The sequence below is a fragment of the Triturus cristatus genome, chromosome 3_1 (assembly GCF_964204655.1).
Source record: "Triturus cristatus chromosome 3_1, aTriCri1.1, whole genome shotgun sequence".
NCBI lineage: Eukaryota > Metazoa > Chordata > Amphibia > Caudata > Salamandridae > Triturus > Triturus cristatus.
The window spans coordinates 462,309,001-462,322,357 of NC_140583.1; the positions used below are offsets into that span (position 1 = coordinate 462,309,001).

The following is a 13,357-nucleotide window of genomic DNA, read 5'->3' on the forward strand; positions in this document are numbered from 1 at the left end:
AGGGCCGCGCTGGGATTGGTTCCAGCCGCCCGGGATTCCCGCAGCATCATCATCGGCGTGCCGCGCTACCATTGGTCCCACCCGCTCCAGAGGTCCGCAGTGTCGTCGTGGTGCCTCGCTGCCATTGGTCCGGCCTCGAGGGCTTCCCCACGCTTCTGCCAGGGAGCGGAGAACTGCGCCGGAGGACGGGGATCGTAGAGAAAAAGGAGCCTGCCTTACCGGGAAGCCTCGTTGAACCTCCCGGACTGCCCAGCGCTCGTCTAGCAGGTAACTGGCTCCGGTCCCTTGTGGGAGTTAGCACCTACCACAGTGCTCACGGAGGGCACTGCCGGTGGGCTGTGTGGGGCGCCGGTTGCCTGGCTGGACTCGGCAGCAGTAGCAGGTGATCGGGAGCGCGAGGGGGCAGCGGGGGCTTAAAAAAAGGGTTAGAGTCCTGTTTGTTTAATTACGAGCAGCATTGCCATACTCGCTGCAGTACGGGGACACAGAGACTGCCTGCATTATTTTTAATTGAGCCCCCCCCCCTTGTTGGGATTGCGCTTGTTGGATGACAATTGAACTATAAATTAATAGAACACTACCAGACATCGTTGTTTTGGGCTACAAGAGATCAGTGTGTATGCTGGCCTTGCGTTTGATATTTGGTCTGGTCTAATTTCTATAAAAAGAATCTATTTTTGATAACTACCTGTGTGGTGTCCCTTTGTGGTGTTTCACAATGTTATTGTGGGTGTTGATGCAAATACTTTACACATTGGCTTGGGGATAAGCCTGTCTGCTCGTGCCAAGCTACCAAGGAGGTGAGCAGGGGTTATCAACAGTGTGTACCCCTTTACCATAACTAGAAGTAAGGATCCCTATTTGGTCAAAGGTACCTACCTCTGCCAACTAGAGACCCCCAATTCTAACAGGGACCCTTCTTCCTAATTCAGGGCAAATGGGCTATCCCCTTTGACAACCCCTGCTCAACCCTGTGGCAACGTAGCACGAGCAGTTAGGCCTATCTCAGAGGCAGTGTGTGAAGCATTCATAACCACGTACAACACAGCAGTAACAACACTACAAAAGGACACAACTCAGGTAGGTATAGAAAAATAATATCTTTAACAGTTTAACTTGAAATTCTCAAATCGTTTCAACAACTACAATTCACGTCAACCAGTAGGGACTCCAAAAGGCAATACGTATTCACCAGAACTTGACACTGACTGAGTTCAAGGCCGGGGCCTACGTGACCCGTTGCGCAACAGATACCTGTCGGAGAAAGGGGACACAGCACGCAGCTTCTCAAAGAAGCGGAGACGATGACAGGCGGACTGCCAGCGACCACAAGTCCGGACTGCAGAGGTCCGTGGCGTGCACCCACAATTATTTAGGCACTCGGGGATAGGCGGGCTCTCAGCGGCAGCAGCACGCGGCTGCGGCGGCCCGGGCTGGGGGTGGAGATGACTCTCGTCATGCAGCTCCGTGATTGGCTCACAGCCGCAGCAGCTTTCTCTTAGCTGCGGTAGCACACAAGACGATAGCAACAATCCTCGACAAGGGTGAACAAAGTGCGGGCATTCAGCGGCAGCAGCTCTCTCTTAGCTGCAGCGGCCCACGAGACAATAGCAACAATCCTCGACAAGGGTGAACAAGGTGCAGGCACACAGCGGCAGCAGCTCTCTCTTAGCTGCGGCGGCCCACAGGATAAATCACGATGATGCAAAAGTTGACAAGGGTGTGGGGACTCAGCGGCAGCAGCTCTCTCTTAGCTGCGGCGGCTCACAGGACAAATCACAATGATGCCCAGTGGCAAAGGGTGCGGGCACTCAGCGGCAGCAGCTCTTTCTTAGCTGCGGCGGCCCACAGGACGCACCACAATGATGCAAACGTTGGCAAGGGTGCAGGCAGTCAGCGGCGGCAGCACTCTCTTAGCTGCAGCGGCCCACACGAATCCAGCGAAAGGTTCAAGGGTTCAGATTCAGGCGGGCTCTCTGCAGCGGCAGCTCTCTCTTAGCTGCAGCGGGCCACACGGATCCAACAGAAGGTTCAAGGGTTCAGATTCAGGCGTGCTCTCAGCGGCGGCAGCTCTCTCTTAGCTGCAGCGGCCCGCACAGGTTCAATGAAAGTTGCAAAGGTGCCCACTCCGTGGTCCTCACAGTAGAACTAGAGACTCCGGATTACTTGACGGAGGCCTCACCTGCAAGCAGAATTCCTCGCACAGGAATTCCGACGGCGGATGGGGTGAAGTCTAATGTCCCTGGTAAAACTGCAGGAGGTGCTCTCGATTCAGGTCATTCTTCGGCAAGCTTGGTGAAAGTTTCAAAATCCTTTCCTCTGTTCACTCGGACAGAGTTTTGTCTTGACATCCAGAAGGAACACACACGGACAAATTTCCAGTGCAGCATTTTATGCCTAAAAAGTATTTTTTCTCTAAGGTCGCAAATCACTGACTCCAGTCAGAACCAGTTCGGTGGGGTCAGAGAGCACTTGGTATACGAGGTGACATCCTGCCCTTTCAGAATGAGGGGGTCTGCTATCAGATGCCCAGTGGGAGGTAGAGCCATCATTCACCTTGCCAGGCACGGCCCTGCTCGGATCAAAGAGTCACCCCTCCCCAGGCTCTGAATACCGATCTCGATCTCAAACCAGGTCTGACCCAGCTGGCCCTGCTGCTCCAAAACCAGACAGCCAATACACATACTCGCAAAGCCTACAGTAAAGCTTAGGCAAGAAACTACTGCGTTTTCAGAAGAGGCATTTCTAAACATGGAATATGATTGATTGATTGATTGATGTACTTATAGAGCGCAGCTATCACCCTACGGGCATCTTGGCGCTTGCATTGGGAACCCGTCCTGGTTTTTCCCTGTAAGATAACCCGTACTGGGCATCCCCAAGGTGAAAGCCAGGCATCCCGCCGCGGGGGGCCGTTGTGGAGATTAAGCAGGCTTGTTGCCCAGAGCTGCATAGTGTGAACTCGTGCTTAGAGTGGGCACCGAAGCGAGAATTATCGAGTCCATGGACGATTGGGCTCTGGACCATCATCAATCAATCATGGAATATATAAACGGTCCTTACTAAAAGGTGTCTCTCAATGTCCTGAGCACAAACATATCAAACTCGAAGTTCCTATCAGGTTCCTGGGGCCAGATAGAATGATAGAAAGTAATCCTCAACCGGCCCAGTCTGGCCTATGAGAACGGATCGTGTCACAGTAGCGACAGTGAAAGGGAGGGTAACTCTCTATTGGACATGCTACGCAGATCTAGGCCTTATGGTTATCCTAAGTCATACAGTCATTTATATACAGGGAGCATTCGCGCTGTGGCACTGATTAGCAGTGGCACGGCGCCCAGAGTATCTCAATCCAGCCAACATAAAAAGAGGGGAAAGGAGACCCACGCCAATGATGCCAGGTCTAACACACCCATGGACAGCTATGCAGCCCGAAACAGTCGCCCTTCTCAGGAGAAACTAAGGGTGTGGCCATCTTGCCGTCTTGGGGCAGACCCTAGTTTCCCATATTTTCAGTGTGCAGTCAAGAAAGGCAGAGCATCATGTACCTAATCTGCAGGTCCTGAAGTTTTTATCCTAATTTCCAGGAAAGATTTCCTGCCCTCCTATACAGCCAACTGTGTAGTCTGGGAAGAAAGAGATTGTGGTACCCCATGCAGAGTTTTTTTTTTTTTTTTTAAATCTGGCTAGCTGCTAAATAGTGCCTTATTGCTATACTTTTAACATTTTGGTTATTAGGTCTGGTGGGTCATCAAGGAGCGAGTCAACAATGATCCCACTCAACAATGAAAATACCTGGGACGGATTCTCTACCAAAAAGTGTACTCAACAGTTGCTCCACTCATTGTCCCTTGTCATTGGTGGTGATCTGTCATTGTGACGAATTTCTAAGATGAAGAAAGTAAGCCTGATTAAAAAAAGTTATCGAAATATAATTGTAGAGAAAAGTAAAAAGAATAACATTCCTACTGCATGAAAAATATGCTTTCCTGGAAAAGGTAAATGTTCATTTTAAAGGACAATCTGACAGAATTAAGAAGGGATAATGGGGTTGGTATACAGGACAGGGGAGGTGTGGATGGGGTAGTGGAGACAGTTAGGGGTTTCTAAAAAAACAAAAGGGTAGTGATGTGGGGTTAAAGGTTTGTAAAAAAAACGGTAGTGAAGAAGAAGGGAAGAGGAGTTGGCCTAACGGTTAGGGCGCTCGACCTCGGACCTGGGGAACTAGGTTCGAGTCGCAGTAATGACGCTAAACATCCTGTGATCCTGCGCAAGTCACTTAATCTCCCTGTGCCTAACAAAAAATGTCCTCATGTAACGTAACTGGTGCTATGCAAAGCGCTCTGATACCTGATTGGATTCGGTCAAGTTCGCGCTATATAAAACTCTGTAAAAAAATTTTTTTAAAAAGGAGGGCGTAAAGGATTTGAAAAAAGGGAGTAAAGTGGGAATAGGAATACGTGGTTTGTGAAGAAAGCTAGAGTACAGCAAGAAAGAGGGTGAGTAACAGATATTTAAAATGGAGCAAAGCATAGGGGGTAATAAGGGGCTTGTATAAAAATGAGAGTTAAGCAGGAGGGGAAGAAGGGGCTTTGAGCAAGGGATTACATCACAACAGTGAGTAATGTGGAAGAAGGAGTAAGGGGATTATAAAGAATAAAGGACTAAAGTGGGAGGAGGAATATTATAATGGGCATGGAAGGCAAGGAAGAGGGCCTTTGGAAAAATTTGAAAAATAAACTGGGTTAAGCCCTCCACCACCACCTCTCCTTAAAAGCAGGTGCTGCCCGTGCAGGTAAGAGTGGTGAGGCCGGGTTGGGGAGGGACTTGACAGACGACCACGAGGCAAAACCGCTCTTACCTGCAGTGGTCACTGCTGCTTAAAAGAGTAAAAACAACTGCCTTAAGAAATGAAGTTTTAGTCATCATGTTGGTTTTGTCAACCTGGTGAAATCCATTCTTTATAAAATAATAACTGTCAGCACTGGTTCGATTAAAACATTTCAACAGAACCCGTTTATTTAGGTAAAGCACATACAACCATCACCAGTTTGGCTGAATTCTGGAATACCAAGTATCCTGACATTTACTTACTTGGATCTACCAAATAAGATCTTGGTTTATGGCTTGTACTTTTTTCAGGGTTTTCTCTATCTTACAGACTTTCCCAGTGTTAAGAGAGTCTTTAACATGCGTTGTTCTGCAGCATCCAGTCTGGTTTCGTGCTCATCTGTCCACTGTCCTCTACTGCATGTAGTCTACTGGGATGGCTAGACAGTATATTTTCCCATCTATTATTTCCAGACTGGTTTTCATCTTAACCAATATCGTCTTTAGTTCAAAATCCCGTGCATCAGTAATGAATGAATGAATGACTGGTTTTGTATAGCGCATAGCTATTCAGCAAGTGTCCCAGCACTATGACAAAAGACTGACAGGGAGCAGGACCTATAGATCAAACAGGCAGGTTTTTAGAGCTTTTTTGAAGCTGGCCTCATCCATGAGGGCTCTATGTTGAAACGGAAGCTGGTTCCAAATCTTGGCAACAAGTACCACAATGGAGGAAGCCCCTGTTACTTTCTGCTTAAGCAGGAGTCAGCTATAATCCATGCATTCCAAGAGCACAGGGCCCTGGTCAGGCAGTATTCAAGAACTCTCTCATTAAGGTATTTAGGTCCTGTGCACAGAAAGCTCGATGCGCCATCATTAAGGCTTTAAATGTCACTCTCATATGGACGGAAACCAGTGCAGCTGTTCCCAAAGGTGTGACACCAAGGAACATTTAGACAGTTTGAACAGAAGACAGATTGCCGTATTCTGCACCATCTGTAGATGGTTTAAAAGATAATCTGGAATTCCCAGGTAGAGGACGTTGACGTTGTCCAATCTAGACAGAATCAGTGCCCTAACCACTGTTATCCTCGCATCCAGGAATTTCTTCAGCGTTCTTGAAACCCAGAAACAGGATTTCACCACTGCTGCTATTTGGGCTTTGAAGGAGAGCTGTACATCAAATGGGGGGATAGTGGAATACTGCTGCTTGGCCAAGTGCCTATCCATCCCTGAAGAGGGTCGGGGCAAAACAGCAATATCCAGGTTACACTGTTCTAAGCGCGTCCATCGTTGCTGTCACACAGGATGTGAACGTTTGCTTAGCAGTGGCCAAACGCCCTCATAAGACATCAGCTGCTGCATATCTTCCGCATGCAAGATCATTTTAATGCCGAATTACTCTGCTAAAAAAGCCAAAGAAGGCATATAAATATTAAAAAAACACCTCCGATTTTTATGACTTCACCTCTTAATAGAAGGGCTTCATCCATACTGCTTGCTCTCTCTCCTCTAGGGAAGAGCCCAGCCGTTTCAGAGCCATTCCATCCAATCCAACAGTGTCCAGCCTTTGGAGCAAGATCTCATGCAAAACAGTATCAAACGCTGTTGGTAAATCCAGCAGAATTAATGCAACGTTATGGTCAAGATCTAGACTCAACTTGATAGATTCCGTGATTTCAAGTAATGCTGTTTCAGTATTATGCCAGACCCGGAAGCCGGATTGGTATGGGTGGAAAAGATTCCCAATGGTTAGAAACTCTGAGAGTTGGGTATTCACAATCATCTTGAGAGTCTTTGAAATAGCTGGTAGCAGGGAGACTGGTCTAAAATTCAAAAGGATTTAGGGTCAGCATTAGGTTTTTTAGAAGGGGAATTACATTTACCCTTTTCCAGGGTCTGGCACTATCCCAGACTGCAAGGAGGCTTTGGATAACTAAATACACTGAACCAATCATCTCAGCTACTTAGTTCAAAATATGAGGGGGGAATGGATTTAAGGAAGAGCCAGACTTGCACCTCCTAAGAAGGTCCTTCAGTTCCTCTTCCTTAGGTGGCCTCAGTTTGGTCCGATGGAGAATTCCACTGTTTAGTGTTCGGGCCTTGTGTATCGCACTGGATTCTTTACTGTTTGGGATAATTTTTTCCCATAGCTTAAAGTGATCGCTGGACCAGGGGCCCTAGTTCATGCTGCAACTTTCTCTTGCGTGGCGGCTGAATCAAAAAGGTAGCAAGCTCTCCTGGGAAATACTGCACGGGGGACGGAAGCAAACGCCCCCCTTCAAGTCTAAGATTAAAGTTGGGTGCTTGACATTCTGGACCAGGATCCCCAGTCACCTACTCCCAGGATGCAGCTCTATGTTCCCCCTGTCTTACCACCTACAAGCCCACTTACGTGTGTGGCTGAGAGATTACTGGGGGGAGCACCACTCTAAACTGTCGAAAGAACTGTGTCCCCCTCAGGTGGGCTCATGATAGGAGACATCACACACTGTGGGGATGAATCCATCCAGGAGCCTCCCAGGATCAAAGTGAGTATGGTGGGTGGTTACACCACCTGCGTCATCCAGAGAGGCCACAGCAAGCATCATGCTACCCACCCCAGGACCACGAAGCAGTTCTCAAGCGATATGGCCTGCTGCACGGTGGCAAGTGAGGAAGGAGGGTCATTTCTCATCTCTCAGGACTGGCCAGCAATCTCTTTTGTGTGGCCACTAGCTCTCTATGCAGGGCAGAAGTGCCATATCTCTAAAAAAAACAGGAAACCCAACAGTCCCTGGTGTACAATTAGCTCTCAAGATTCCACGGCCTGAAAAATGGCCCACCCTGACCCCGGCAGTATGCCACAGGATAAGGCTGCGCCTCGGGCCCAGCTGGGTCCGGGTAGGCTCTGGTATTGACAGCAATCACTCTCGCCGGGAAAAAATGTTTTCTCAGGGGTGCAGCCCCTCTCCAGAACAAAAGGGACTTGCGGAACAAACATGAAACCAAAAGTCCACATATTGGGATGGATTTTAAAGAAATATTTTCCCATGGGCTGCAGTCATATCAGCTAAACTACCAGCTTGGAGCATGGCCCTGGCACCCCATTCATTCTTAAACAGGTGCCCATCAAAGCCCAAGAGCATCAACTTTGGTTGCCTTTGGGCACCATTCCTGCTGATATCTACTATGTCTAATACTGCCATTTCGACCATGGTGGTCCTCATCAGAAACGTAAAATGCACCCAAGTAAACTCCCAGTGCATGCGGGGTTATGGGTAGTTCATTTCTGAAGAAAGGTCCTATCTTTGGGGTCTATTTTGGGAAATAACAAAAGGGAGAGCAGATTCACTTTTCCGTCAAGTGGAGTAGGAACCATTACAGCCCGTTTCCCCCAAAAGAAGCTCCCACCATGGAGGAGGGAGCTAATTTGGGGAGGGAATGTCCACATACAAGGATCAATTATAAAATAAGCAGACTAGTCTGTCGTGAATGAAAATGTGGTAGAGCAGACTTCACTTCACCATTCATATCAGCCAGCCAAATTTAAAACAAGGACAAAAGTCTACATACAAATTAAATAAGGGTCTAGCCATACAGCAAAATATTTACTGGCCCAGGTAAATGCATGGGTATCTTTAACAAATTCAGGACTGATGCTTTTTCCACAAAGTTTTGGAAGTTTGAGTAGCACTGAATTGAGCAGTTCATGGTTAGTTCCTTGCCAAATCAGAACTTCTTTTGCAATGAATCAGGTATTTCAACTAAATCAAATTCAACAAAATTTTTAAAGACCATGTTTTCTTGTAACCAACTTACGTTTCATGAGTGCCAAAAAAGAATATTGGATACTTGGTAGCTGGTGGCTTCACAGCACCCTCTGGGAGTTCATCAATCTGGTAGATATAAAAGTGTTTCATTTCAGTCATGCATTATAACAGAAATGTAAAACATATTGTTTAGAAACTAAAGTGGTTTCAGTATCAATAACACACATTTGTTAACATTTTCTAAACATACAGCAAATACCAAAACAAATAAAAAAAAACATTAAATTGATTGTAAAACCAAATAGGACACAGAGGGCCAGACGTATGACCATTCCGTTTTGTGGGTCGCTAATTGCAATTTTTCGCGTCTCGACTCGCAAAACGGAATGTACTAATGTGTCTCAGACACGTTTAACGATTCCCAATGGGGCCGCAAATTACCTGCCTCATCAATATTTATGAGGCAGTTCGTAATTTGCGACTCATTGGGAATGGGCTACTATCACGAGGATGGTGGCCTGCTGGGGACATCAGACCACCATGTCTGTGTTTGCTGTTTAAAAAAAGCAACTTTTTTTTTCAAATGTAGTCCATTTTCCTTAAAGAAAATCGTACATGCTACAACCCTTTTTAATGGTCGCAAATGGCCTGATTTTCTGTTTGCGACTGCTAAAAATGGTCATACGTCTGGCCCAAAGAGTTTAAACTATTTAATTTTGCTATGCTAGTTCAATTTCAGATTGAGACATTTAATTTTCCATGTTACTCCATGCTACTATTAGCATTCCACTTCATCAAATACAAAAACGAGGTTATATTACTATCTTATTTTGAGTTCTTTTGTGTGCGGCCTAAAAATTTAACTCAATAGCACAAGTATCATTTGTGTTTTATTTTGTTTTTGTCTATAAACCACAGAGCCCTTGATATTTCTGGGTCTCGTTCTGTAATACAGATAGCACTGGTGAACATATAGCTCCGGCGTCATCTTAAGGAGCATTCCCTCACTACCCTAGAGCTAATGAGGCACACACCTTGCCTCTGCACCTGTGCCTTTTGCTTATTATGGGTGCAGGCGCGGAGACAAAGAGACAGCCAGGAGGCGCACTGATTGTGTGCCACAAAGAAGTGCATGAATACAAGAGCAGTGAATAAAAATGACCCCCCCTCAAGTACTATACATTATTGTCCTCCTAATGCCTAAGAATCCAGTGCCCATTATTCGAAGATCTACCATGGAACACTGGATGGATGGTAGTTTTGCATTTAAATATTTTCTGCTCCTGCTGTACGCTATTGAGTGAAAATCAGCATTTGTATTATTGCACTATACCTACAGCTGGTGCAGAGAGCTGTAGTGTCGACGGAGGTACCACGCAGACACGTGTGAGGGTTCAACTCTTTCTTTATTACACGCGACCTTCTTCGTCGCTAGCCTGCATCTAACTGCTGTTCCTTTTTCCCGGGCATCCCCTTGCCCCTCCCTAGTCCCGCCCCTCCCTGCCTCTTAGTCCGAGGCGGTCCTAGCGCCCTTCCAAATCAGCACCACATTACATCTCCCCCTTTCTTAACAAAATTCAAAACGCTCATCCTAATACTTGATGTACATGCTCAAATAACATCAACATAGTTACAGTTACTCGGCCTCTTGATGTGTCGGCGAGGACGACCATCGACTCCAGGACGATCACTGCCTCCTTCATTCGAGTCCGCTCTTGGTGGCAGAGTACTGGTCTCAGTTTCACGGGGACCGGTTTCCCTTTGGCTGACACTGCCAAGAGACTCTCGCACCTTGGGACTACATTTCTGAAAGTGAGTCACGTTCCTGGTTATCCTCTTGTCATCCGACTCGGCAGTGATCATAGTCCCCTTTTGTCTGACGACCACCAGAGGAGTCTCATTAAAACGACAGTCCGTTTTCTTCTGCTGTTCCTGTTTCACCAGGACCCAGTCACCTTCCTGGATCCCAGATGGAGCAGCCCTCCTACGATGGTCCGCATACGCTTTCATTTTCTCCTTTTTGAGTTGATCCGTTCGAGCAATGTCATCTGTGTCTGATTCTGGCCACACGGCCTTGTCAGACCACTCCGCCATCGGGATCCTGGTGCGCACAGGCCGACCCAGCATTAGCGTGGCGGGACATTTCCCCGTCGTGGAATGAGGGGTGTTCCGATATGCCCGTAGAACTTCATTGAGCAGTGTCTGGATGTCTTGCCGGGCCACCTCTGCTTGCTGAATGGCTTTCTTTAGCGTGGACATGAATCTCTCGATCATCCCATTGGCTTGAGGCCACAGAGGCGTGATTTTGCGATGTCTGAAATTTAGATGCTTGGCAAAGTCCGCAAAATCCTGACTATTGAACGGGGGCCCATTGTCTGTTTTCACCGTTATAGGGATGCCCCAGGCCGCGAATACTTCATCTAGCACAGGTATCGGACTTGAAGCTCTGGTGGATGATATGATGTGAGCAATGGGGAAGCGAGAGTATTCATCCATTATGGCTAAGATGTATTGTCCCGACTTAAATGGACCAAAAAAGTCTACTGCCACTTGCTGCCACACCCCTTCCGGTAGTCTGGACATTTGCAGGGGTGCAGGAGGATCAGGCCTGCTTACTAGTTGGCATTGAGGACAGTCTCTCAACGTGTTTTGTACCATTTCATCAAGACCTGGGAACCACACTCGTTCCCTCAGAGCCCTCTTGGTAGCCACAATTCCGCGATGACCTTCATGGGCTAAGTTGACTACTCCCTGACAGAGCCTTCTGGGGATGACGAGTCGAGTGTCCCTTAGCACTAACCCATTGGGGGCCACTGACAGTTCCTCTCTCACGTGCCTGAAGGCAGCCAGCTCGGTTTTGTCAGCCTCTCTGTTTTGATTGTTACCTTCCAGATGTCTCCATTCATTGTGTAGCAGTCGCCTCTTCACCTCTATCAGCGTGGCGTCCTCCAGAGTAGCATCGATGATGGCGTCGACCGGGACAGCTGGTGGCCGGGCTTGGTCCGCCACAAAGCAAATGTATTCTTCTGCCACCGACGATTTGCACCGTGTTGTTACCTTGGGATGCCGAGACATGTAGTCAGCAGGATTCTCCGCTTTGCCTGGCTTGTGCACAATGGTATATGTGTACTCTTGAAGGCGAAGACCCCATCGTTCTATTCTGGGGGGCATTTTTGCCCGTGGATTGCCAAAGATGGTAATAAGAGCTTGATGATCAGTGATTAGCGTAAAGTGTTTGCCGTACACAAAAATGTGAAAGTGTTTGCAGGCCCAGACAACGGCCAAGTTCTCCTTCTCTGGTTGTGAGTACGATTTCTCGGCCTCCGTCAGACTCCTGCTCGCGTACGCGATTATGTGGCGTTGGTCTCCCTCTGATTCATATTGAGCCAGTATTGCTCCCAACCCAACTGGACTGGCGTCCACCATAATTTCCGTTTTCTTCTTTTGATCAAAATATGCCATGTTGTTGGCAGACTCCACAGCTGCCTTGATGTCCTTAAAGGCCCGTTCACACTCCGCTGACCACTGAAACGAGTGCCCTTGTTTCGTGAGCTGCCGCAGCGTGTAACTGATTGTCGCGTAGTTTTGGATGTAGCGCGATCAGTAGCTAGCCATTCCAAGAAAAGATCGAACGTCCCCTACATCTCAGGGGCTGGGGGTATCATTTAGCGCTGCCACCTTCTCTGGGTCCGGTCTCATTCCTGCTTGCGAGAAGATGTGGCCAAAGAACTTTAGCGTGGATTTGTGGAACTCACACTTAGCTTTGTTTAGAGTGAGATTGGCTTCCAACAAGGCGTGGCACACTCGCTCCAATGCAGTGTCATGATCCTGTGTGGTGGACCCGTACACGAGGATGTCATCACTGTAGTTAAGAGTGTTAGGAATGTGGTGGATGACCTTCCTGATGGCTTCCTGAAATATTTCAGCCGCGGATGACACACCAAAGCTGAGTCGCTTATACCGGAACAGGCCGACATGGGTGGGAAACGTCGTTATGTATCTTGATTTTTCGTGTAACTCGAGTTGGTGATACCCTTTGTTTAGATCTAATTTGGAGAATATCGTGGCTCCATTTAGTGCCGCAATCATATCACTGATATGCGGCCCTGGGTGTCTCTCTCGCTCAATGGCAGTGTTGGGCGCCCTCATGTCCACACACAACCTAACCTTGTCAAGTTCGCCCTTCTTTGGCACATCAACCACCGGAGAGACCCATGGTGTAGGTCCCTCTGTCCGTTCGATGATATCCGCATCCAGCAAATCTTGTAGCTCTCGTTCAACGGCTTGTTGCAGGTGGAACGGGATCCGCCGGTGATGCTGTGCTATGGGCGCTACCTGGTCATTGATATGCAATCGAATCAGGCAGTGAGTCATCTTCCCCAGGCCAGAGAACAGTTTTGGAAATTTCAGTGTCACATCCAGCTCATCATCCACGCGATACAGGATGTCCACCAGGCGTAGTCGTTCCGCAGTTGGAAGGCTTAGGAGACAGTCAGTTTCTGGCCCTTCGATGATGTGAATGTGTGCGGGGATGGTCCGATCCCTGTACGTGAGTTGCGTAGAAAATTTCCCCAAGCATGGGAGTGGCTTTCTTGACATCCATGTATATACTTTTACATGGGCAGGGCGCAGTGATGGACGAGGTTTGATTCGCTGGTATTCTGCTACTGGAATGTAGTTCAAGGAAGCTCCACTGTCCGTGACAAACTTCGTATGATGTTTTCCCACTTGTATACTTAGTCGGGGATACTTTTTGAGTCGGTCAGGATCCGCGA

The 13,357-nt window shown here is 47.8% G+C and overlaps 1 protein-coding gene across 2 annotated transcripts in view; it reads right to left on the bottom strand.

Moving 5' to 3' along the window:
• Positions 1–13,357, bottom strand: part of HDGFL3 (HDGF like 3) — a 241,104-nt gene that overhangs the window by 144,849 nt on the left and 82,898 nt on the right. For both annotated transcript variants that reach the window (XM_085644279.1, XM_085644278.1), the window contains exon 2: positions 8,632–8,708. In XM_085644279.1, the coding sequence (XP_085500405.1) occupies positions 8,632–8,708 (77 nt within the window). The remainder of the gene's footprint in view (positions 1–8,631; positions 8,709–13,357) is intronic.